The sequence below is a fragment of the Oncorhynchus keta genome, chromosome 1 (genome assembly GCF_023373465.1).
Source record: "Oncorhynchus keta strain PuntledgeMale-10-30-2019 chromosome 1, Oket_V2, whole genome shotgun sequence".
Lineage (NCBI taxonomy): Eukaryota > Metazoa > Chordata > Actinopteri > Salmoniformes > Salmonidae > Oncorhynchus > Oncorhynchus keta.
In genome coordinates, this window is record NC_068421.1 from 47962246 (window position 1) to 47988890 (window position 26645).

The following is a 26645-nucleotide window of genomic DNA, read 5'->3' on the forward strand; positions in this document are numbered from 1 at the left end:
TTGTCAAACCAAGCAATTGATACTGGGCAAGCCTACAACTTAGGGAGGGATGTATTTTCTGTTTGTCAAAATTGAAATAGTCTATTAATTGGGATGTTGAAAACGCAAACCATTATATTAAATTGCCTGTAGTCTGTATGCGTTGCTTATTGTTTGTGTGGTGCATTGGCACAGAAACCTGTTGGTGGAAAATTCATTGCATATATTTTATATAATTATAAATATGGCATGAAAATGTTGAAAATCTGATTTCCCCCTATCTGATTATTGTCTACAGCTGGTTCTGTGTAATCGTAGTGTAATAAATCATAGTATAATAAAACAGGTGGTCAGCAAACCCTCAACCTTCTGGTCCATAGCCCTGTGTGGCATCAACTGTGCCACAAAAGCATGTTGAAGTGACAAAGTCGATATCCACGTTTATGAACACAGTTATTGTTATTTGTGGTCGTAAAAATTATTTTTAGTTAATTCTATGAGGAGGGAGGGTATTCAATTTATTTTACAGTACAATAGGAGGGTCATGTGAAAATATTTTTCACATTGGGGAGGGGATGCATTTTTTTTATGACACTTTGAGTTGGACCAGCCCCTCCCCCCAGTAAATTTAGATCTGTCCCAAGGAATTACACATCACTTTGCAAGCCAGCATAACGTGACTTGTAGGCCTGATTTGGCCTGTAAACCAGGAGTTTCCTAACACCACTGTGTTAGGGTAAAACTAGGCCAATAAGTAAGGCCTTATGATATAGTGTCATAGATATTGTCAATGATAACATTCGACAAGAAACTCGCAGAGGTGGAAGCAACGGGCCTTGAAAAGGAAATAATTCAACAGCCATGTCTTTGTCACTAACAAATACAGTCATAGGTGTTAACTCTACAATTTACTCAAAAAGAAAACGTACCCTGGGAAATATGCTAATTAGACTTTACAACATACAGTGTTAAAACGTCACCCCAAAATGATTTACTGTAACACTACAGTTGTTAATTTCTTACACTGAAGAAAGTGTAACAGCGTCAGCACTAAGCAAAGTGAGTCCAATTTACTCTAAATCAAATGTTATGTTTGACACTTTAGGTGTTGTTAATTACTCTACAGTAGAGCTATGCAAACACAAGTTACTTTGAACACTTTAAGAGTAAAATGGGGAACACTGCAACAGAGAAAAATCTTTAACACTTTCAAAATAGTTATTTTAAGAACAGTTCAGTGGGACTCATGTGAGAGTTAAATCTACACCATTGATTTGATGCTGTGTGTTTTTTAAATTCAAGTTGAAATAGATGATATCGTTTTGCTGTCGCTTAATCAAAGAAGAATCTTCTATATTGGAATAACTTCCAAAAGTTTTTCTAAAGGTTGGGTTCAGTGCCATGAAGAGAAGGAAGGAATAGACTTGAGTGAGCCTTTGCACAATGCAGATTGATCTGGGCCAAAACAAACAGGAGCCATTCAACCTTCATGACATTTTAATGGCATGGTGTCTAAGGCATCACGTTTAAGAATGGCCCTTTAATGCCAATGGTAGAAGGAGCTGTCTGTTCTTGTCTGCGATGCTTTATTCAGAAGCATGATGCACACAGTGAAGGGGATTGGCATTGGAGATCTCTCACAAAGAAGAAGTGTGTGTGCGTGCGTGCGTGCGTGCGTGCGTGCGTGCGTGTGTGTGTGTGTGGGTGTGTGAGTCTGTGCATGAGTGCATGCTTGCACGGAGTGTGTATATGCATGTATGTGCGTGTGTTGCATGTGTGTGTGTGTTATGCTTTACTGTAAGTGCTCAAACACTCACATGGGAGTGAGAATTCTCCCTGGTCACTAGGATTTCACCTTTCGTGACCTGTTGGTCTAATGGGTTAATGATCGGCTTGTGAGTTAGAGTGCCATTATACGTTATGCAAACTGTATTTAGCACATGGCCATAATACACACACACACACCGTTCAAGGGAGAGGAGTCATATCTTGCTCTGCAATAACATAATATCATTGTATATCTATGGGGTTGCACAAATTATGTGATTGAAAAACATTTTAGAGGTTCAAATTGATAAGTGCTCTATGAAGCTATAATGTCATGTTTAAGATCAAATCAGTTTATTTGTCACATACAAATAATCCCAAGGGGAAAAAAATAAGAAACAAGAGATTGAACCTGTCAGAACTACCAATGTCAGAACAAGCAATGTCAGCGGGGGGGACAAGGGCCATGTCCATTCATTGTTTATCATCACAAACAGGTAAGATAGCATCAACCTTACACAGAAAACAGGTTACCGTGATTTTGACAGTACTGGCAGCTCGGTGGCAAGTGAAATGCTGTATTTGAAATTACAGCACACCTACTGTAATATAAATAAGGTATCAAATCAAGTACTGTGTCATGACAGTACAATACTGTAAAATTGACTGTATTATACTGTAAAAAAAAAAAAAAAAGTCAATGCTACCGCAATTGAAATGAATTAATGAATAAATGGCTGAATGAAAGAAATTTGTTGAGGGTGGGTATTTTCACACTATTTACTGTAATTACAAGGGATGTACAAACATTACAGCATATTCAAATTGATGTTACGTTTGATACTGGAGCTCCCAGGCGTGCATTGAAATCGCTAAGCAGTGTGCCTATGCCTGTATCACTTTATCAGAAGCACATGATCAATGGTCAATCAGGTGTTTTGTCAACAAAAAAAACACCTGATTGGTTTGGTATAAGAGAAAAAGGCTACGCTGCGCCTGCGGTATAGAGTGTGGGACGTCATCTATAATAATTTGTCTGCTCTATAATAATTTGATCAAAGCCTCGAGGGTGGAGCCTATTTGAGACACAATTTTGCCAGAAAACCTCAATGCTACAGGAAGCATTGTTTCCCCATTACTACATATTAATGAATGGCGTTTTATATCACCCGCACTTCTAAAAGCCTTAACAAAGGCAGCGAGTACAGGTCAAAACAGGCAAAAAGGACATGGCAAAATGCTCAACCATTTAAAGTCTAAGACTTAATGACACACCAAAATTGTCCCCTACACATTTTAAATTGACGAGGCACTATAAACGTATAGAAGTTAAATTGGTACAGCATTCTCACTCACGGGTGCAACAAATATAGCCTTTTACAAGGCACGCCTCAAAATACATTTTATGAGCCAGAAACAACAATACCATTCATCCACTAGCGGTCAAAATATGTTTTGGTGCTCCAAAGATACAGTACTGTATTCTGTGGGGTGGAATTACAGTACTATTCGAAATACAGAAATTATATCCCCACCCAAAACATTTATGCACAATGCACCATAATTTACAGTATGCTGCAGTAAAACATTTCAAGTATTTTACTGTTGATAATACAAAAAATTACAGATTAATTTAATTTACAGTTTTCTGTTACAGTGTACATCTACCTTATTTTCATATTTTTCTCCTTACCTGAACCACATTAAAATGGGGGGCCCAGCCATAAATGCCATTCCCTTGTATTGACCTGTCCAAACACAATTACACTGTTAATGGTTAGGCCCAGTATTTGCCCTCCATTAGTACTTGGTTAACTGGCGCAAAGCTAAGTCTCGATGACAGAAGGAAGTAAGGAAGTACACACAGCCAGAGATGAGTACATGGGGCAGCTTACAACCATGGGGTGTGTGTGTGTCTGCTGCTGTCTCTTATGGAGAGGTGTGCAAACAACAGTATTTAGCGGAAAGAACTAGTCAAACCTCGCTGAGTTTGTGTGCACGCTGTCTGACAGATATCAACCCTGGGAGTTTATCTGAAGAAAACAATGGTTCTTTAAGTCCCTCTTTAGTCTGAGAGCTATTTCAGTCTCTTAGAGCCGTAAACCGCATCATTCGACCTCCTCACCTCACCTGTCTACATTGATAGATTGACTCGCTGCGATGAACCTTTATTATGGCCCGCAGTTGACGCTGCTGTTAATGTAGGACCTAATTGAAAGGTATCACATTGATTCGGAGGGTGGGGGGGGGCATTTTATCTCATCAATGGTTAATAAGGACGATATCTTAATGCTTGTGCTCTGAAGATTGGTGGTTAAGAGGCTTTGAGAGTCTCTAAGCAGTCTCTTAACTGTTCTGTGTCATTAGCGTGGTGTTAGATGATACCTTTGCGAGGGCCGGTGGTGAAATAAAAAAGGTCCGCTCCATTGGGTTCAGGAGTAGAGTGTAGATAGCAGTGAATGTGGTGACCTGGGTCACAGAGATCACTCTGTTACAACTGACTGCTCACCAACACACACACACACGCACACTCTGGCCTGGCCTGGGATATGTGTGTGTGTGTGTGTGTGTGTGTGTGTGTGTGTGTGTGTGTGTGTGTGTGTGTGTGTGTGTGTGTGTGTGTGTGTGTGTGTGTGTGTGTGCGTGCGTGTGTGTGTGTGTGCGTGCGTGCGTGCGTGCGTGCGTGCGTGCGTGCGTGCGTGCGTGCGTGCGTGCGTGCGTGCGTGTGTGTGTGTGTTTGTTTAACAACCAGAAGTCCTCACAAGAATAGTAAACAAACATAAATTGGACCAACTGGGGATATTTTGTTAGTCCCCACGAAGTCAAATGTTATTTCTAAGGGGTTTAGGGTTAAGGTTAGAATTAGTGTTAGGGTTCAAATTTAATTAAGGGTTAGGAGCTAGGTTTAGGATTAGGTTTAAGGCTAGGTTTTTCGGTTAATGTTAGGGTTAAGGTTAGGGTAAGATTACAGGTTAGGGGTAGGTGTTAGGGAAAATATAATTTTAAATGGGACTGAATTGTGTGTCCAAACAAGGTTAGCTGTACAAGACGGTGTGTGTGTGTGTGTGTGTGTGTTTCACAAATTACCTTTCACCTACCTGGTACACAAAACAATCACCTGAGGTCAACTGGATGAAAGAAAGAATGGCAAGTTATATACAGTACCTTCAGACACTTTTTCCACATTTTGTTAGGTTACAGCCTTATTCTAAAATTGATCAAATAGTTGTTTTCCCCTCATAAATCGACACACAATACACCATAATGACAAAGCAAAAATAGATTATTAAATGTGTTTTTCTCATTTAAAAAAAAACATGTAAATGTGATATTTAAGTTTTTAATATATAAGTATTCAGACCGTTTAATCAGTACTTTGTTGAAACACCTTTGGCAACAATTACAACCTCGAGTCTTCTTGGGTATGACTCTACAAGCTTGGCACACCTGTATTTGGGGAGTTTCTACCATTCTTCTCTGCAGATCCTCTCAAGCTCTGTCAGGTTGGACGGGTAGTGTTGCTGCTATTTTCAGGTCTCTCCAGAGATGTTCGATCGGGTTCAAGTATAGGCTCTGGCTGGGACACTCAAGGACATTCAGAGACTTGTCCCGAATCCACTCCTGTGTTGTCTTGGCTGTGTGCTTAGGGTCGATGACCTGTTGGTAGGTGAACCTTCACCCCAGTCTGAGGCCCTCAGTGCTTTGGAGCATGTTTTCATCAAGGATCTTTCTGTACTTTGTTCTGTTCATCTTTCCCTCGATCCTAACTGGTCTCCCAGTCCCTGAAAAAAAAAACACAACAAGCTGCCAACACCATGATTCACCTTAGGGATGGTGCCAGGTTTCCTCCAGACCTGACACTTGGCATTCGAGCCAAAGAGTTGAATCTTGTTTCTCATGGTCTGAGAGTCTTTAGGTGCCTTTTGGCAAACTCCAAGCGGGCTGTCAAATGCCTTTTACTGAGGAGTGGCTTCCGTCTGCCCACTCTACCATAAAAGCCTGGTGGAGTGCTGCAGAGATGGTTGTCCTTCTGGAAGGTTCTCCCATCTCCACAGAGGAACTCAAGAGCACTGTCAGAGTGACCATCGATTTCTTGTTCACCTCCCTGACCAAGGCCATTCTCCCCCGATTGCCTAGTTTTGCCACGCGGGCAGCTCTAGGATGAGTCTTGGGGTTCAAAACTTCTTCCATTTAAGAATGATGGGGGTCACTGTGTTCTTGGGGACATTCAATGCTGCAGAAATGTTTTGGTACCCTTCCCCGGATCTGTGCCTCGACACAATCCTGTCAAGGAGCTATACGGACAAGTCCTTTGACCTCATCGCCTGGTTTTTGCTCTGACATGCACAACCAGCAGTGGGACCTTATACAGACAAATGTGCGCCTTTCCAAATCATGTCCAATCAATTGAATCTACCACAGCTGGACTCCAATCAAGTTGTAGAAACATGTCAAGGACGATCAATGGAAACAAGATGCACCTGAGCTCAATTTCGAGTCTCATAGCAAAGGGTCTGAATACTTATGTAATTGTGATATTTCAGTATTTTCTCAATTTTTAATTAGCAAACATTTCTAGAAACCTGTTTTCGCTGAGGATTTTTATTAAATCCATTTTAGAATAGGGCTGTAACTGAACAAAATGTGGAAAAGTCAAAGGGTCTGAATACTTTCCGAAAGCACCGTAGCTGTAGAAAATCCAATTTTTGTATTAATACTTCCTTAAAATAATTATTACATTCATAGAATAATATATCACCAAAATCACTGTATCTGTAATCTGTCTGTAATGTAATATAATGCGTTATAACAACACCATATTTCCCTTTGAGCCTCCAATCAAACATCGGTGTGGCAGGGTAGCCTAGTGGTTAGAGTGTTGGACTAGAAACCGGAAGGTTGCAAGTTCAAACCCCCGAGCTGACAAGGTACAAATCTGTTGTTCTGCCCCTGAACAGGCAGTTAACCCACTGTTCCTAGGCCATCAAGGAAAATAGGAATTTGTTCTTAACTGACTTGCCTAGTTAAATAAAGGTAAAATAAAAAATCTAACCTAAATATCCATGGCAATGTAAACATAAACATATTTGTTGAAATCCTCCCTCACACACACTAATACTGAGGTTCCCAAACGGCCCCCATTTGGGGTCGCCTGATATGAAAATGGAGTAGTGGGAGAATTGAGAAAAAAGGGCCTCCCGAGTGGCACAGTGTTTTAAGGCACCGCATCGCAGTTCTAGCTACATCACTGCAGCTCCTGGTTCAATTCCAGGCGGCGCACAATTGGCCCAGTCCGGGTTAGGGGAGGGTTTGGCCGGCCGGGTTGTCCATGTCCCATCGTGCTCTAGCGACCCCTGTGGCAGGCCGGGCGCAATGCACACTGACACGTTTGGCAGGTGTACGGTGTTTCCTCCGACACATTGGTCCGGCTGGCTTAAGCGAGCATTGTGTCAAGAAGAAGTGCGGCTTGGCGGGGTCATGTTTTGGAGGATTAACGGCTCTCGACCTTCACCTCTCCCAAGTCCGTACGGGGGTTGCAGCAATGGGACTAGACTGTAACTACCAATTGGATATCACAAAATTGGGGGTATATTTTCTTTTTCAAAACAAATGATGTAATATACAAAAAAATAACATCTTTGTATCTCAAAATCATTGTAATATGGTTAACCTTAAAAATAAAAAATAATTCAAATCTTAAAGATCAAATTCAACCAGAAAGCGCTCTTAGATCATGGGAAAAGGCCGCACTTGACCATTGTACTTGAATCGTTCCCACAGTGAATGGCTAGGCCTGCTACGCTATGAAACCACACACTATTGCAGAGACTTTGATATTAATTGATATTGAAAACAATGTGTGGGGAGGCAAAGGCACATAAATTCACATTAATACTTTTGTCAAAATATTGTGGGCTTTTGCACAGACGGAGCTCCATATATGTACTGTAGTTATGAATGTCTCCCTCTGCCATATGGACGCATTGTATGATACACTGAGTGCAACTATGTAACAGACATATTTGGGAAACTGAACACAAGCGTGCAGGGGAAATACAACAACATTCTACAAATGAGTGACCGAATCAGGGAAAGAATTCTTGATGGAGAGTCTTACAAAAGCAAACTTCTCTCAGCTGTGCATATTTCTAACAGAAAACAACATCAGTAAGTGTCCCGAACGAGTGATGACTGCTCACCTCCAATGCTTGGAAGAGAACTTTGGGACCTACTTCCCAATCTGTTTAACAGTGATCCTGACTCAGCTGGCATGCCCGTAAGTGAAATCGAAAACAGCTGATCAAGCTGATCAATTTGCAATTGACTGTCATAGCCCCAACTAAAAGTATGTGATGGTGAGTTGAGAAGACAGTCAGAAATACTGTTAGAATGTTTTTCAATTGACTGCTATAGCCACAATTAAAAAGTAAACATTGGCTATTAATTCAAAAATTAATTTTACATTGTTGGGGTCGAGATACTTTTCAGATATCAAAAGGGGTCGTTTGCCAAAAAAAATTTGGGAACCCCTACACTAACACAATGCACCGAATGTACTGTACATTCTTCACACAGCTGTTTTCGCATTCACAGTCCTTCTCTGTGGCACATACGAAAACTATCGTTAACAAGTCAAGTAATAGACTTACACCCCAGCTCAGGAGATCTAGGCTATACTGTAAACAGGCTTTCCCATGTTCAGGCTCAGACGGACTGCTAGACCCTGATAAAGCCTCTGAGCCTACTGTCTCTTCACTGTGACGCAAACCTGGGTTCAAATACTATTTGGAATCTTTAAAGTACTTTGCGTTAACCTGCCTAGAGTGCCAGATTGGTGGGGTTTGCAGTTTGGGGACTATTCTATTGGTCCATTAAGCCAGGCAAGCTCAATCAAGCACAGATAAAGTATTTGACATGATTTCTAATCATTTTTAAATCCAGGTCTGGCTGTGTTGTTCTTGTTTTCACTGAGGCGCAAAACATACAGTAACCCCGCCTTGTTATGGTTCGAACCCTAGCCGCCCTAGTCGCACACCTGACAGCAGCTAGCAAGTTGCTGCTATTGTTCCTTCGACCTCTTGAAAAAAATAATCATATAAGGAAGCAATGAACAATGACCGTTGCTTGACCTGCTAATGGTTCTAACAGTGTTTTAGTTTTTTTCTCACTGCATTCTAGTTTGCATGCCATGGAGGAGTCGGCATCTCTATGAGTCGGAGGAAAACATATGGAATTGAATTAGAATAGGACACAACATAATATATACAGAAATACGATGAGGGCATTTTGCTGGTAGGAGATGAATGTCTACTGTACATGCCGGGAATGGGGGAACTACTGTAGAAGTGCAGGGGTGCGGGAATGTAGACTACACTGGTGATAAACATGTGTGTACTGTAATTTGCGTCCCAAATGGCACCCTATTCCATATATATTGCACTACTTTTGAAAAGTAGTCCACTAAATAGAGAATAGGGTGTCATTTGGGATGCCACCTAGGTGTCTGAGAGGGGATGCGTGTTGAGAAGCGAGCTACGTGACATGAGCAGGGTTGGGTAGGTTACTTTCTAACCATAATCCGTTAGTTACTAGTTACCTGTCCAAAATTGTAATCAGTAACATAACTTTTGGATTACCCAAACTCAGTAACATAATGAAATTACTTTGAGTTAATTTCGATTCCTTTCCCCTTAAGAGGCATTACAAGACAAAACTGAATATTACCAATTGAACGACATCTATTGCAGGATAAATCAATGTTAGAGTTCATATAGCTGGTCATAAATGGATGTTGCATTTAACTTTAAGGGTTGGCTATGTAGGTTTCTTCTAACCCACTGCATATAATAATATAATTAGGCTATATCTTTATTATATATTAAAAACCAAAGTTTATCATCTGATAGACTTCAGTTTTTAATACATTACAATTAATTGATCTTCATGAATCGGACATGGAAATAAGGAAATATAGATTTGCCATATTGTTTTACCTGAGCATAGCCCCAAAACAAAATATTTATTAGCCTCCTCTGTTGTTTAGGATTTTGTTGTCATGGAGGACTGATTGGACTCATTGCTTCAATTTAAAAAAAAAAAAATGTTGCTCTGATGGAATGGCATGCTTTGAGCACTACTGAAAAGTGCTATTTGCATGTGAAAAATGAATACCATATGCTGCATTTGCAATAGGCCTATTGTTTACATTTTAGTTTTGATACACTTTGATATCTCGATAATTTGCAGGTGTTTAGGCTGTCCATCAAAAGTGTGCGATTTTGAACATGTCCGTTAGCCCTATGGAAATAAACGTTTGGAATCAGCACGAATTAGATTGAGAATAAAAGCCCCACTCGTGGTTATCTTAAATTAAACGTGTCTTTGACAGTATAGAGCACATTACCGCGGAGGAGTTTAGAAGGGACGAACTCCCTAAAAACTTGTATAGGCTGGGATCTGCACAATGCACTGTTGCAAGAGAACATTTTTGCCCACTGGTTGCAAAAACAAAGATTGATAGGCAGTTTAAACTTCTTCAATTAAACCATTATTGGGTTAAAATACACATATACATTTGTGAACAGCCATCCACAACCACAATACGTAAATCGCAAATAGCTCATGAGAGAGCAGCAGTGCGCTGTGTAGATATAACTAATAAGTGATATCCGTATCGCCCATAGGCTACACCACTGCTGTTGTCCTTACCTCCAAGCGTTTATTCAAATTGGATCATCTTCGGATGCCGACATTAATCACACTGTTGGAAGGTTTAGTTTGAACTGTAGCCTACAAAAACCTATTCCTGCTCTTTTCTCGCGATCCACCGAATGCATGTCATCATAGTGGACTCGCTCAGGCGGAACAAATGTACGTGCAACTTTTTTCAATGCTGATTTGAATGTCATTGTGAAAACAGAAAGTTGTCCGCAATCATCCTTTCTGAATTTAAAAGTCATAATTGAAGTTGTTATCTCGTTTTCAAAAGTATCTGTAATCTGATTACAATATTTTAGCTGGTAATGGTCCTGGATTACAGTTTATCCATGAAGGTTATTACAAATTTCACTCTGTTGATCTACGTACGTGAATGGACACTTTTCGCTAACATGGTATCCTCGCTGGTCCCATTCCCATTCACAAGGGGGTGATAAGCAGCGTTAATTTTGGGGGGTCTTTTAATTTTGTGAAAGCAAGGAAGAGTCACCTTCCCTTACTATTAGTAGCTAGCTGGCAGCCTGGCTAACTAAATACATAGTTGGCTAGCTAGCCTTTTTGTAAAATAATCAGATTTACTGCTTATGTATCCATTACCATATCAGCTAAAAAAATCGTTTAGCTGATCATGTTTTGGTCACAGAGAACAAAGCACATGGCTAGCTAGTTGGCTAAAGCAGGTTCTACCATTTCATAATAGCCTGTAATCACTAGTTATTACTTTTAAACAAGATACCTTTTTTTGGTGGATAATTGTTGTTTGGTTTACTTTATGAACAGTCACTGAGATTATATTTGGTTATCAATGCAAAATAGGCTACTTTGATGAATAGCCTATATAGCCTATAGATCAGATCAAGGAACCAAGCAGCTACACTGCCCCCACGGCTACGGGCTACGGAATAAATTATATGGTGTGTCTCAAAGTTCAATGCCAGAGCGTATTGCAATGAGCCACCCCTTTGGTGACAAAAAAAAAATGACATTGCAACACTCTGAACCTTGCGTCTGCGTAGAGCTTGTAGTAAGCTTTTACTCCCCAATACTGTGCATGAGTCATGAATGTCGTGACCGTGGCACACATCCCTGTGCTTTCCCAGGGTCAAGTGTTTAGTCTTTTTTTCCCGCTCTCTATCTCTCTATTTCTCTCTGTCATTTCCACCGTCTCTTTCTCTCTTCTTCATTCATATCTTTCACTCTCTGCCTCTCTCTTACTTTCCCCCTCTGCCTTATTTCTCACTTTTACTTTGTTATCATCCCTCCTCATCATTCCCAAGTACAATAAAAATGTGTATTGTTGGGGGTACTCGAGGACCAGGGTTGGGAAACACTGGCCTACATGATGACATCATTATGGACAAAAGAGCAAGATCATTTTTTGTCAAAAGGCAACCAAGCATCAATGATCAAGTCAACAGAACAAGACCCTCAATATTTATTGGAAAGGAGGATCAAGCTCATCACCTTGCACTTTCCCCACCCTGTGAAGTTTATCATAATTTATTTAATCTGTAGCGTAATAAACTGCATTCTTTTCCAATGAGTCATAGTGGGAGGATCACACAACATGTTATTGTGTGACTGCAAGTTTACTTTGATTTGATGGTTATTGTATCAATGTTTGTCCATAAAAGCGTTTCCACTGACATTTCTCGCATAATTCACTTTACGGACACAAAAAGATCCCACATTGTCTGTCATATTTTGTTTTGTCAATATTTGGAAAGTTGACAGAAAAAAAAATCTGTTTCCATTATCTGACATGTACTCGCATAAAAACGTTGCCTGGGAACCTGGTTAGCAACATACAATGGTAAAAAAAAAAAAGTGCCTGAGCGCCTGAAAGTGCATCATTCTCTGTTAGAGGTGAATAAAGGACTCCCTCTAATGGAACTTGTTTTTTCGAAACCATTTTTAAAATAGATGGCCAGCTGAAGCATAATGGTTATTAAAAGCACCACAAATGTAATTTGTGTCTGTTATGGGACCAGAGGCTGTCATAACCTGCTGGGGCAATTGAGGGCGTGATTTGATCACTTTCAAGAATTTTTCAGATACACAAACATATATTTCTCAAATGTCTGAAGGACTGCTAGTCAAAGGTAGAATCAGTCAATCTAGCCTTAGCCAAAGCTATGTTTCTTTCATGAACATTTTCTGACAATTCATTCGTGAACCATGGGTTAGATCTGTCCTTAACTCTTAATCTCTTATGGAGCATGCTAAGCCAAGAGGTAAAACATTTAAGGACCTGATCTGAAATTAGAGATAGAAGACACACCCTACTAATCATACAACACCATACAGGAAATGTTGCTAATCGAAAGTTTTAAAAAATGCCTCTTTGTAATAATGCGTGGACATGATTTAGGTAGTTTAGTATCTCTAAAGCAGGCAATGGGACAATAGTCACTGAGATCATTAGCAAAGATCACATTGGCTGTAAACTTATGAGGGGCGTGCTTATGAGCATGATATCCAAAATAGTCGATTTTTAGAAGGGGTTGTAAGTTTGGACGGATTAGTTTAGTTATCAGTTTAGTTAAATTTAGATGAGTACAAATATACTTCAGTCTATCTGACACGGGCATCTACCAATCCAGGTTAAGATCACCCAGTGTCAATAATTCAGATTTAGCATAGTTAGACAGCAAGTCAGACAGTTTGCTGAGAGCAATTTGGAGGGCCGAGGGAGGGCGATAAAGTCACACTAAAGTTAGTTTGGCATTATTACGAAGACTATCATTTAGGACAAGATATTCAAATAGCTTAGGGACAGATGTGATAATATACACAGGAACATCCAAGCTGTTCTTTATAAATATGTCGACACCCCCACCTCTGCCAGCCCTGTCAGATCAATAAGAATTACAGTGCATTCGGAAAGTATGCAGACCCCTTGACTTTTTCCATATTTTGTTACGTTAAAGCCTTATTCTGAAATGTATAAAATAAATGTTTTCCTCATCAATCTACACACAATACCACATCATGAATAAAAATACCTTAAGTATTCAGACCCTTTGCTATTCAGCTCAGGTGCATCATGTTTCCATTGATCATCCTTGAGATGTTTCTACAACTTGATTGGAGTCCACCTGTGGTAAATTCAATTGATTGGACATGATATGGAAAGGCACACACCTGTCTATATATGGTCAGACAGTTGAATGTGCATGTCAGAGCAAAAACCAAATCATGAGGTTGAAGGACTTGTTTCTAGAGAGCCGAGACAGGAATTTGTCGAGGCACAGATCTGGGGAAGGGTACCAAAACGTTTTTGGTAAGTAAAGATAGATGCGTGATGAAAACCTGTTCCAGAGCACTCAGGATCACAGACTTGGGCGAAGGTTCTCTTTCCAACAGGACAACGACCCTAAGACAACGCAGGAGTGGCTTCAGGACACGTCTCTGAATGTCCTTGTGTAGCCCAGCCAGAGCCCGGACTTAAACCTGATCGAACATCTCTGGAGAGACCTGAAAATAGCTGTGCAGCAACGTTCCCCATCCAACCTGACAGAGCTTGAGAGGATCTGCAGAGAAGAATGGGATAAACTCCCAAAGTACAGGTGTATCAAGCTTGAAGCGTCATACCCAAGAAGACTCGAGGCTGTAATCGCTGCCAAAAGTGCTTCAACAAAGTACTGAGTAAAGGGTCTGAATACTTCTGTGAATGTGATATTTACATTTTTCAGTTTTGAATGAATTTGGTAAAATTACTAAAAAGCAGTTCTTGCTTTGTCATTATGGGGTATTGTGAGTAGATTGATGTAGATTGAAAAAATATTTAATACATTTTAGAATAAGGCTGTAACGTAACAAAATGTGGGAAAACTCAAGGGGTCTGAATACTTTCTGAATGCACTGTATATATTTATTCAGAGACACATCAGAGTCTGGCACAGACTTTTTAACCAAGTCTCAGTAATTATCAAAATGTCTATGTTAGTTTGAGAAGCAAGAATTACAATAACATCCTTTTTCGAAACCAACCTCTGACATTTACATGAACCAGTCCAAGGCCATTGCTGCAGGATTTCAGATCAGACGGGAGTCTCTAACACAAACATGCTGTGAACAGTAGGTAACCCTCTATATGAAATAGCCATAGCCATGGTTGGCTTGAAATGGTATAGATACAATATTGCTTAGAACTGTGCCATTTGCTCTATGCCTCGAACGAGAACGTGGATTAATACAAGACTCAATGACGATTACCTGTTTCAGGCAAGGACTGAAAAAGGGACGGCCTGCACCCGAACAGGAAAGGAGCTTGGTTACTGAGTGCTAACATTGAAAAAGTACTAAAAGTACTCACTTTCTTAGTACTTTTTCAATGTTAGCACTCAGTAACCAAGCTCCTTTCCTGTTCGGGTGCAGGCCGTCCCTTTTTAGGAACTGCAGTTGCTCCCAAAACAGATTGAAATTGTCAAAAAGATGAAACGCTTTTTCAGAGCAGAATAGCCAGTAGACGTGATCAACTCCATGATCGTGTGTTGGGATAGGGCCAGAAAAAAACAATATGCTTGCCCGTAGCCAATAGTCTGTATTTGAAGACCCGTCTCAACTCAGCCCATTGCCACAGCTTGATGTCATTTGTACCAGCATGCACAATCATCATGTGCAACTCCATGTTTTGGTCTAGAATGACCGTATGCTCCCGAGTGATCACGCACTCTGGCACCAGGGAAGCAGAATGTCTTTGTGCCATCAACACCACATCCCTTACAATGGAACTCCCAATGATGGCTATCTTGGGAGGGGGAGCTGGTGGATTTCCAGGTGCGTGGTGCAGCGAAGAGACGCCGTTGCCTAGAAGGAGGGGTTGTGCCTCAGAGAGAGGGGTGCCTCGAAAGAGGTGTTGCAGAGGGCGACGAGGACCTCCGTTGGCTCGGTGAAGTTTGGTGGTGAGCAGTCGGGTAAGGCAGGGGGCACAGTCTGGCTGCCAGCTGAAGGCGGACCAGACAGGTGGACATGGGTAAAGGGACTGATGTTGTCGCCCTGTTGTTTGATGTTGGTGATCACTTGCCTGGCATCAGGGTCAGAATATGTGAGCATTGGAAAACTGAGTTGAGCAGTCGGAAATCCTGCTCATCGCTCATGGAGCACTACTTGCGCACTACTTGGTGTTTCACATCCTTTCCAACCTTTCAGTTAAGATTAAAAATTAAACAAAAAAATGCCTTATTAGGCTCAATCTACCGTGCCTTTGAATTCATTTTTAGAAACACCCGTTTGGCCAGAATCTGTTGCTTCAGGCTCATGCGATGGTGCCTGGAGAGAGTATATATCTCTCTGCTCTTGCAGAGCGACTGGGGATGCTAAACACCCTGTTGGCCAATCTTGCCAAGCTAGGCAGGGATGCATTTTTTTTATATAGGTAGGCCTAAAGGTTTTTATGCAAAATAACCCACTCAAAATGGAAAGCTCCTTGAAAGTTGGAGTACGCCATGCCTATTCGGCTAAAATCAATGATGGCCGATTGTATAGACAATAGAACCAACATGAAGGAAACTTTTAAGAGATCAGATTTTTTGTTTATAAATACTTTGCTACAATGACACACTTAACAAACTACCCATCCCATTCCTTTCTTTTAGCATGTGCATGTAGTAAGTACCCCATCATGCTGTCGGGATATGTGTATTTTCAGATTCCACAATGGTTCTTTAGTTGTGGATATTACATCACCACACTCCCTCTCGCTCTTGGTCCTCATCTTTGTAAGTCACCTTGATTTTGCTCCACCCAGGTGGAGGCTCCCTCTGGCCCTTTCGCCTAAGCACCTCGGCCCAGTCTCTGTGGTGAAGTGGAGTTGAACAAGCCACCTGCTCCAAGATGTGGGACAGATGGACTTCGCCCAACTCTCCACCACCCTGGGCGAGACAGATTTTCTGCGCCAAGATATGTTTAGCCTGGGCTCTAGCTACGGTACATTGGTGAACTCGTCAATTAGTCTCTCCTACTTAAGCTCATCAGATAGCCTGCGAACTTCCTTCTGCAGCAGCCCGATATCGTCCATCATACGGTCACACCAAAGTCACTTTTCACAGACATACCCGTTCCATATGTGCTCGGTCTTCCACTCTGTCCCTCTGGTTAGTTAACATTTCAGCAGTAGCAATGGACAGTCAATGGTTGGCCATTGATATCCATTGGATAGCTGTTGGTAGCCATAATGCTACAAACAAAGCAGGCTAGCCACAGCTAGCAATGCCAGCTTAAAGTTTAAAACGTCCAGTAAGGCGGTGCGTTCCTTGAAGAGCTAAAAACAGGCTACAAAAATAAATAAAAATATTACTGCATCAGTCCATACCTGTACAGGCCGTCGGTCGATAGACATAAGTCAATTATAAAATAGCCTATAAATATAAGGGCACAAGGCGAGACCCAAATGCAGACACAGGGAGCAGATGATAGAGCTCCGATTTTTACTATAACAAAGGGAGTAGGCAAAGGCATGTCGGGGACAGGCAAGAGTTCATTAACCGGGTCAGAGTCCAAACAGTACCAGACGATAGGCAGCCTCGAGGTCAGGCCAGGCATGGGTCAGAAACCAGGTCCGTGTCCAAAAACAGTACTAGGGGATAGGCAGGTTGGTAGTCAGTACAGGCAGAGTGGTCAGGCTGTCTGTCAGGTTCGGAGTAGGGACAGGTAAGGGTCGAAACCAGGAGGACTGGAAGCAAACAGAGACTGGGAAAAATAGGTGCAAGGAAAACCGCTGATTGACTTGGCAAACACGACAAAGTGGCACAGAGAGACAGGAAACACAGGGATAAATACACTGGGGATAATAAGCAACACCTGGAGGGGGTGGAGACAATCACAAGGACAGGTGAAACAGATCAGGGTGTGACAATAAATTAAGATAAAATAGCTCACAGACAAGTGTAACTACTCGCTCTATTGCTCGCTCCAAACACAACTTACTACACGTCTTCCCAGAATGCTCTCTCTCTCTGTGTGTGTGTGTGTGTGTGTGTGTGTGTGTGTGTGTGTGTGTGTGTGTGTGTGTGTGTGTGTGTGTGTGTGTGTGTGTGTGTGTGTGTGTGTGTGTGGGGGGTGTTTGCAGGCTTTCCTGAATTCGAGCGTGTGCATGCAGACGTTTGTGTGTGTAAGTGTCTGCTTGCTTGAGTGTGTGTGATGTAAATCTTCTAGATAAGTAACGCGCTCTTACTGTGTTAGCTCTTCTGGCGTTATCAGCAGACGTCCACTTATGATAGTCAGGACACGGAGAGAGGGGTCAGTTGTACCAGCGGCGACTAAGCAACTTTGGGTCACAGGGGGCCTTTCTTCAGTCAATAGGGCAGCCTTTGTTTGGCCACTTGTCCCACAAGGGTTTATCTCTTGACCTTCAATGTAAACGTCATGTTGTTGACAGACTTAACATCTCGCCTGGTCAGAAACGACTGATTTTACAGCCACTCTTGCCACAATGAATGCAGGTGACCATAGAATGGAGAATAGACCCCCTATAGGACAAGAGTGATTTTAAATAGAATCAATGTTTATAACTGCTAATCAGATGTGCTGTGTAAAACGAGCAAGAGTTGGGTATATGTTTAGTATATTATATCTTGGGTATATTGAAGATAATGTTTCCGATTTTTTGCGAAAGCTCCATTTTACTCTACCTCCAAACACAACAATTGTATTGTACAGGTTATCAATTGAGTTGCCTTGTTTAAGGATGGTTAAAGACGCGCTCCAGCTATTTTTAAACTTTTCCTGTTGAAAAACGATATCCAAAGTAAAAATACAGTAATGTACACATTATATTATTTTTAACCACCCGTGATTGGGGGTTCCATAGGGTGGCACATAATTGGCCCAGCTTTGTCCGGGTTAGGGTTTGGCAGGGGTAGGCCATCATTCTAAATAACATTTTATTCTTAACTAGTTAAATAAAGGTTAACATTTTTTAAATGTAATAAAACATTACAAAAAAATGTTTTTGGGATCAAAACTGTGTTTTTTAGACACACGTGCAAACTTCATGGAGTAGGCCATTCAAGGACTTGGTCTGATGGTGCCCTCTGATGTCATCGACCTCCCTCATTTTCACCTTATTTAACACCTGATTTACTTCACAAAAGACACTACTTAATAGGTTGTCCACCTATAAGTATTGACATAGCACAAGTGTGGGGGGGTGGGTCTTTCCTCTTTTGTTTTCTATTGTTCCTCAAGCAAGGGTGGATGTCCTCATGGATTCCTATCAGACCAACACCTTGAATGCCCTACTCCTTGAAGTTTGCAGTTGTGTCTAAAAAACACAATTTTCTCAACAACACATTTTTTTTTTACCCTTTTGTGTGTACTGTATTGATACATGGGATATCACTTTTCAACTGTAAAAGTCACCTGAGGACATCTTTAACAGAAGGCACATCTTAATAGGTGGTCCAAGTAAGTCATGACATTACACAAGTGGGGGGGGTGGGCCTTTCCTCTTTTGTTCTCTATTGCTCTTCTATAATTCCTAAAGCAAGGGGGGAGGCCGATGGTATAATAATATAATAATCACGACTTCCCATCAGCCCTACTCCTTGAAGTTTGCAGTTCTGTCTAAAAAACACTATTTTGCTCAATATATATATATATTTTACCCTTTATTTAGTGTGTGTACTTTACTGTATTTATACAACAGGAAAATGTCAAAATTTACTGGAGGAGGACGTCTTTAAATAAAAAATACGAATAAACTTGAATAAACACCTTCTGACCTCATCAAGAGGATCTCATGTCTTGGCCAACATGTTGGGTTGACAATTGCAAGGCTGGGGTTCAAGCCCCGGTCAGGACTACCCCCTGACTTCACTACAATACGTTGTCCACTCACCTCCTGATACAGTATTTACAACTGAGAACGACACAATGGATGCCGATCTTGGACTGTATTTTTGGAAGCAACTGAATGTTTATATTGTCCAGCGGATGAAGAGAACAAGCGGAGTGATCTGGTTTCCTGGATATGAGGCGCTAGGAGCAGTTGATTAGACTTTAATGATGCTGGGCAGTGTGTTGTTGGACTGAGCTCAGGTCATTATAATGAGTTCCTTATCAGATCGGGAAGGTCAATGGAACCTGCTTCAGGATTTGGTATAAACACGTGTTGCCCCCTGCCAGATAGGAAAGTAATGTGTCCCAAGAGAAAGTTGGGGTTTTTCATCCCCTTCTTTCATTTGTATCTGGAATAATTTCAGAGCCCAGCGACAAATGTTGCATTGCCTGGCTAGCTAGCTACTTGGTTTGATGCTGGGGGTGAAGCTGTTGACGGGAACAGCAGATAAATCTCTACCCCCCCCGTCAAAGTCTATGCCAAAGCTCGCACACTAGCCCCACCCCTTCCGAAAAGTCCATCTGTGTTTTCAGTCCTTCATGCTTAAAATCACCGCCTCGACTTCAAGCAAGACCTCTGCGAATCCAAAGTAAGTGCCAATAAAGTGCCATTTAATTAACAGGGTTGACTGTAACAGGGTTGAGGTTTTCATCTTAAATCAGCCATAAATCCCCTTGTGACAGAGGGAATGGAAGCTTGATGATAGTAACAAGGTGGGGCAATTGAATGCAAGTTCCCCCAAAATTGTTTTAATTGTTAGAACATTTCTAGCTTATCTATCTATGGGTAACAGGGTTGAAGAGTTATGCTCAACGTGCACAGTTATCAACCACAAAACCCCAGAAAATGGCCAAAAATAGTCAAAACCAGCTCACCTGCTTTTACACTATGATTTGACTATTATATGTTCAATATTTATTTTGAAGAAATTACTTCAAAAGGAAGAGTTTCATATTAAAATGAGAGTTCAGTTCATGTAACAGGGTTGACCTTAAAATGTATCACTAATCACATTAAATAAAGAAATGACTTAACTAGGGCTTTACAATGATTGTGAAAAATGTGGAAAATGTTGAGGTTAAGTGGGTCAAAATATTCTTAGAAAAACATATATTTGGCACTTCAGCCAGTCTATATTTCATTTCAGTCTATATTCCATATTTCATGTCATCCCATATTGTCTCTTGTGACAGACAGATGACCTGATACACCAGCCCACCAGGGCAAAATGGGCTAGTCCACTAAACTATTTTGGGCCGGTGTGAAATGGGACAGCATACCAATAGCCAAATGATGATAATTCTGCACAAAAAATCATTATAACATTTCTTAAGAGTCCCACTGGCCTAAAGATGGACCAGCCCACTACACTCCAATGTATTTGGTTTCAAAATACTTTAGAGAGCTGTAATTTGTATATTCAAAATACAAAACACTTTTCTATAGCATTTTCTATGGTGGTTTACCATTTCGTGTCCCTCTTTCAGCCTGCATTGGTATCACCCTGCATTGAAAAGAGCGTCTGCTAAATGAACAAAATACAAATGTATATGGAAACATTAACAATTGCAAAGCATGCTGAGTATTATTCTAATGAGCTCTGATCCGGGGGAAAAAAGTATTATAATAATGCCTAGTGTGCTTTGCAGATCATTTTGGTATGTCCCTTTTCACATATACATTTGACATTTTGGTCATTTAGCAGACACTCTTATCCAAAGTAACTTACAGTAAGTGCATTCAACTAAAGTAGATAAACACCAACATATCACAGTCATAGCAAGTAAAACATTTCTGTAACCGTTACTGATTTTTATAAAAATACATTTCAAAATTCAAGTATTTTGTAGATGATTTGATATTTTGATCTTTATTGCATTTTGTCATTGTGTTTTGTAATTATAATTGGTCATTTTTGCCCATCCCTGCCTGTGTGTAGTTTTAATCAAAGCACAGATTTTAACTAGTGGTGTGTGCTGTTGAGTTATGGCCACACTTTATAAAATTGGTTGTTTGGTTGATCCAACTGCTTTGTTGAGGGTGTTGGGTCACTTAGTAGGGTGGTTTTCTTTAAAAAGAGCTGTCGACGAGCTGTTAAATCAGAAAACTGGAGGCATGGTTTAGTAGGTGCGACCTTTGTAAGAATAAGTTGTATTTCATCTTTCATTTAGAGACAACTCATGCCACATTCATGAAATAGACGATAGAAATACAATTTGAGTACAATTTGACTCTTGCATTGACATCAATATCAATGCATGGATTACATTACAGTTGAAGTTACACATTCATCTCTTCAGCGAATAAAAAGACTAGGCATGATAAGGAAGGGTGATTTTAGTGTAAAAGAGCCAAACTTCTGAACACCGATGTAAAACTAATGTGGGGGGAATTAGTTCTTAGTTCAAAGTTTCTCTCTCTCTCTCTCTCTCTCTTTCTCTCTCTCTCTCTCTCTCTCTCTCTCTCTCTCGTTAATCATTCCAGCAAAGATCTGCCAGTGACCCCATATCTGTGTCACTTTATAACCAGCCCTTATCAACCACCTGACCACCCCAGGACCAATCCCAGCCCAGCAGTTTGAATACTGTTGATTAGTGCTTCAGAGATAGGATGCCGCTCTAGTTTAACACAGGTCACTACATGGATTGGATGGGGGGTGGGGGAGGCAGGCTATTTGTGTGTGCATATAAGGGGGATGTTTGAAAGTGGGGAGGGAGGGAGGGAGGGGGAGAGAGAGAGAGAGAGAGAGAGAGAGAGAGGGAGGGAGGGAGAGAGAGAGGGAGCGAGCGAGAGGGAGAGAGAGGGAGAGAGAGGGAGAAGGAGGGAGAGAGGTTCACCAGGGCGAGTTCACTTGACTTCAGAGCAAGTGGACACTAACTTTTAAAAATATTTTTAACCCTTAAAGTCTCAGCCCTCTTCATTGCTCTGATTGTCCCAATGAATTCTCACAGAATGAAAGAGGTTACGAGTGTCGATCACTGTTGTTAGGAGTTAGATGTTTACTCTCTGGAGCTGTGGATTGGGACTCTAGCATGTCTTCTTCCAGCCCTGAGAGTGAGAGCGACCAGTGCAACTCTACAGAGGACCTGACTGGTGCAGGTGAGTAGGGACTAATGTGTTGTAACATGGCTCCGTGTGCAGTGTATGGTGCAGTGTGCCATGTTTCAAGAGGCCCCTCTATACCTAATTTCTTTATTAGACTTTTTTATTAGACTTTTGATGTTTCCATGAATACAGTGTTAACTTGCTTATTTTCTCAATTAACCTTTTGATTGTCCATTTTGATTCGCGTTGTTGAATAACAGCCATGACATTTTCCCTCTTAGGCTTATATACAATGTACTGTTCTTTTTTTGCTACAAAAACACAATGCAAATGTTCACACAATGTAATGCCACGTTTTTATATGCATAAAATAGTCATTTGTGTTAAAGGTAAGGAATGTCAATTTCAGGAACTGAACTTAGCAGATGTTGCAAATGAGGTAGCTTCAACGTGTGGTCTCGATTGCAACAAGTCGGGGCATCATCATCGATAGGCTACAGCTTGCATTTGTTTCAGGAAAATATCAGTGAAGATGATGAGCTTTTCAACATTGATTAGTATTCAAAGTTTAGTAGATTTTAAAAGTAAATAATTGGTGCATTCTAATCGTAAACATAACAGGCAAACGCATTCCAGCAATCTGACTGAAACGAGTTGCCCAACACTTTACAGTCAAAGTGTTATACGAGGCTATTGTGTTTTACAACTTTGCTCTGACATTTTGATGTGCTTGTAGACGTACAAGTGTTCGGTTTAAATGTTAATTCTCTCGATGAAATAATTGCCTTATCCTCGGAAATTATCAAGACTTTAAATTATATGGTAATATGGGGTATTATCAACCGTAAAATACTCTGAAACGTTTTACTGCAGCTTACTGTAAATTAATGGTGCAATGTGGGAAAATGTTGTAGGCAGGGAAATAATTGCTGTATTTCGAATAGTACTGTAATTCCACCCCACAATAATACAGTATCATTCTGTATCTTTGCAGTGCCAAAAACCTTTTGACCACTAGCGGGTGCATGGTATTGTTGTTTCTGGCTCATTAACATACCAATTTACCAATTTAGCTCCTATATGGTTATAGTGCCCCATCAATTTGTATAGGGGACAGATTGGAGTGGCAGCAAGACTTGAACCTTAAATGGTTGAGCAGTTTGCCATGTCCTTGTCGTCTATTTTACCATGTAGATGCTGCCAGCTTTGGAAGCCTTTGTTAAGGCCTCTAGAATTGCAAGTGATATAAAACATCAAATATACATTAACATACTGTAATGTGTGAACACTTTACCTAGAAGCCAACCTGCTTGCACCAATCCTTTGTAATTACAGTAACATACTATGAAATTCATCTATTCATTAATTCGTAACATTTCTTTTTAAAAGTATAATCCAGTCAATGTTATGGTATTGTACTGTGTCATTACACAGTACTTGCTTTGATACCGTATTTATATTACAGTAGGTGTACTGTAATATGAAATACAGAATGTTGCTTGCAATCAAGCTTCCTGTAAGCTACTGTCAAATTCAGTAGCTGTGTGTGTGTGTATGTGTGTATGTGTTTCACAAATTACCTTTCACCCACCTGGTACACAAAACAATCACCTGAGGTCAAGACAGTAATTTACAATTTAAAATATTACATTACATTTCATAACACTTTACCCAATACATTTACTGTGTTCCCTTAGGCCACTACTCCACTATCACATATTTACAATACAACATCCATGTGTAGAGTGCGTGTCTTATCAGGTGTATATGTGTCTGTGCCTGTGTGTGTGTCTCTTCACAGTCCCTGCTGTTCCATAAGGTGTATTTTAAATCTTACCATGATACCATGATAGCCCTCAAGGAACTTCACTGGACTCTACGCAAACTGGAAACCATATATATATCCGTAGGCTGCATTTATTGTAGCTGGGGATAAAAAAAAAAGAAGTTAATTTGAGAACAAGGCTGCCTAAATTCTATCAGCATATTGATTGTAGCACTCGTGCTGGCAATACACTGGATCACTGCAATTCTAACTTCCGGGATGCATACAAGGCCCTCCCCCGCCCGGGAAAATCTGACCACGACTCCATTTTGCTCCTGCCGTCCTATAGGCAGAAAGTCAAACAGGATGTACCCGTGACAAGAACTATTCACCGCTGGTCTGACCAATCGGAATCAATTAAATTCAAGATTGTTTTGATCATGCGGACTGGGACATGTTCCGCGGAACCTCAGAGAATAATATCGATTTATATGCTGAATAGGTGAGTGGGTGACTATTAAAACCTACCCTAACCAGAAACCTTGGACAGATGGTGGCATTCGCACAAAACTAAGAGCGCGTACCACCGCATTTAACCATGGAAAGATGACTGGGAATATGGCTGAAAAAATACTGTGTAGTTATTCCCTCTGCAAGGCAATCAAACAAGTGAAATATCGGTATAGGGACAAAGTGGAGTTGCAATTCAACGGCTCAGACACGAGACATATGTGGCAGGGTCTACAGGCATTCACGGACTACAAAAAGAAAACCAGCCACGTCACAGACACCGAGGTCTTCCTTCCGGACAAACTAAACACCATCTTTGCCCGCTTTCAGGAAAATACGGTGCCACTGACACGGCCCACTACCAAGGACTGTGGACTCTCCCTCTCCTTCTCTGTGGCCGACGTGAGTAAGACAGTTAAACTTGTTAACCCTCGCAAGGCTGCCGGCCCAGACAACATCCCTAGACGCGTCTAGCATGCGCAGACCAGCTGGCTGGTGTATTTACGAACATATTCAATCTCTCCCTATCCCAGTCTACTGTCCCCACATACTTCGAGATGGCCACTTTGTTCCATTGTTCCTGTACCCAAGAAGGCAAAGGTAACAGAACTAAATGACTATCGCCCAGTAGCACTCACTTCTGTCATCATGAAGTGCTTTGAGAGACTAGTCAAGGATCATACCACTTCCACCTTTACCTGCCACCCACTTCAATTTGCATACCGCCCCAATAGGTCCACAGACAATGCAATCGCCATCACACTGCCCTATCCCATCTGGACAAGAGGAATACCTATGTACGAATGCTGTTCATTGACTACAGTTCAGCATTCAACACCATACTACCCTCCAAGCTCATCATTAAGCTTGAGGCCCTGGGTCTCAACCCCGCCCTGTGCAATTGGGTCCTGGAGTTCCCGACGGGCCGCCCCCCAGGTGGTGAAGGTAGGAAACAACATCTCCACTTCGATGACCTTCAACACTAGGGCCCCACAAGGGTGCGTGCTCAGCTCCCTCCTGTACTCCCTGTTCACCCATGACTGCGTGGCCATGTACACCTCCAACTCAATCATCAAGTTTGCAGACAACACAACAGTGGTACGCTTGATCACCAACAACTACGAGACCGCCTATAGGGAGGAGATGACGGCACACAGAGTGTGGTGTCAGGAAAACAACCTCTCACTCAATGTCAACAAAACAAAACATTCCACCTTCTCCACGGCTGTCCCGTCGATGTGGATAGGGGGGTGCTCCATCTGCTGTTTCCTAAAGTCCAGAATCATCTCCTTTTAAGTTCTGCAGCGTACATATCACAGACAAACTGAAATGGTCCACCCACACAGACAGTGTGGTGAAGAAGCCGCAACAGCGTCTCTTCAACCTAAGGAGGCTGAAGAAATTTGGCTTGTCACCTTAAACACTCACAAACTTTTACAGATGCACAATTGAGAGCATACTGTCAGGCTGTATCTCCGCCTGGTAAGGAAACTGCACCGCCCACAACCGCAGGACTCTCCAGAGGGTGGAGCGGTCTGCACAATGCATCACCGGGAGCAAACTACCTGCACTCCAGGACACCTGCAGCACCCGTTGTCCCAGGAAGGCCAAGAAGATCATCAAGGGCAACAACCACCTAAGCCACTGCTGTTCACCCCGCTACCATCCAGAAGGTGAGGTCAGTACAGGTGCATAAAAGCTGGGAACGAGATACTGAAAAAGAGCTTCTATCTCAAAAGCCATCAGACTGTTAAACAGCTGTCCCTAGCACAGAGAGGCTGCTGCCTACATACAAACTTGAAATCATTGGGCACTTTAATAAATAGATCACTAGTCACTTTAATTATGCCACTTTAATAATGTTTACATATCTTGCATTACTCATCCCATATGTATATACTGTATTTTTATAACATCTATTGCATCTTGCCTATGCCACTCAGTCGTCCCTCGTCCATATATTTACATGTATTCTACCGTTCAAAAGTTTGTGGTCACAGAAATGTCCTTGTTTTTGAA

At 41.3% G+C, this 26645-nt stretch overlaps 1 protein-coding gene across 1 annotated transcript in view; it reads left to right on the forward strand.

Annotated features, from left to right (window-relative positions):
* The first annotated feature begins 22098 nt into the window (after nucleotides 1–22098).
* The window catches only part of LOC118386737 (nuclear receptor subfamily 5 group A member 2), a 98156-nt gene continuing 93609 nt past the window's right edge, over nucleotides 22099–26645 (forward strand). Inside the window, exon 1 of the mRNA XM_035774507.2 lies at nucleotides 22099–22405. Coding sequence (XP_035630400.1) covers nucleotides 22339–22405 — 67 coding nt within the window. The 5' untranslated portion in view covers nucleotides 22099–22338. The remainder of the gene's footprint in view (nucleotides 22406–26645) is intronic.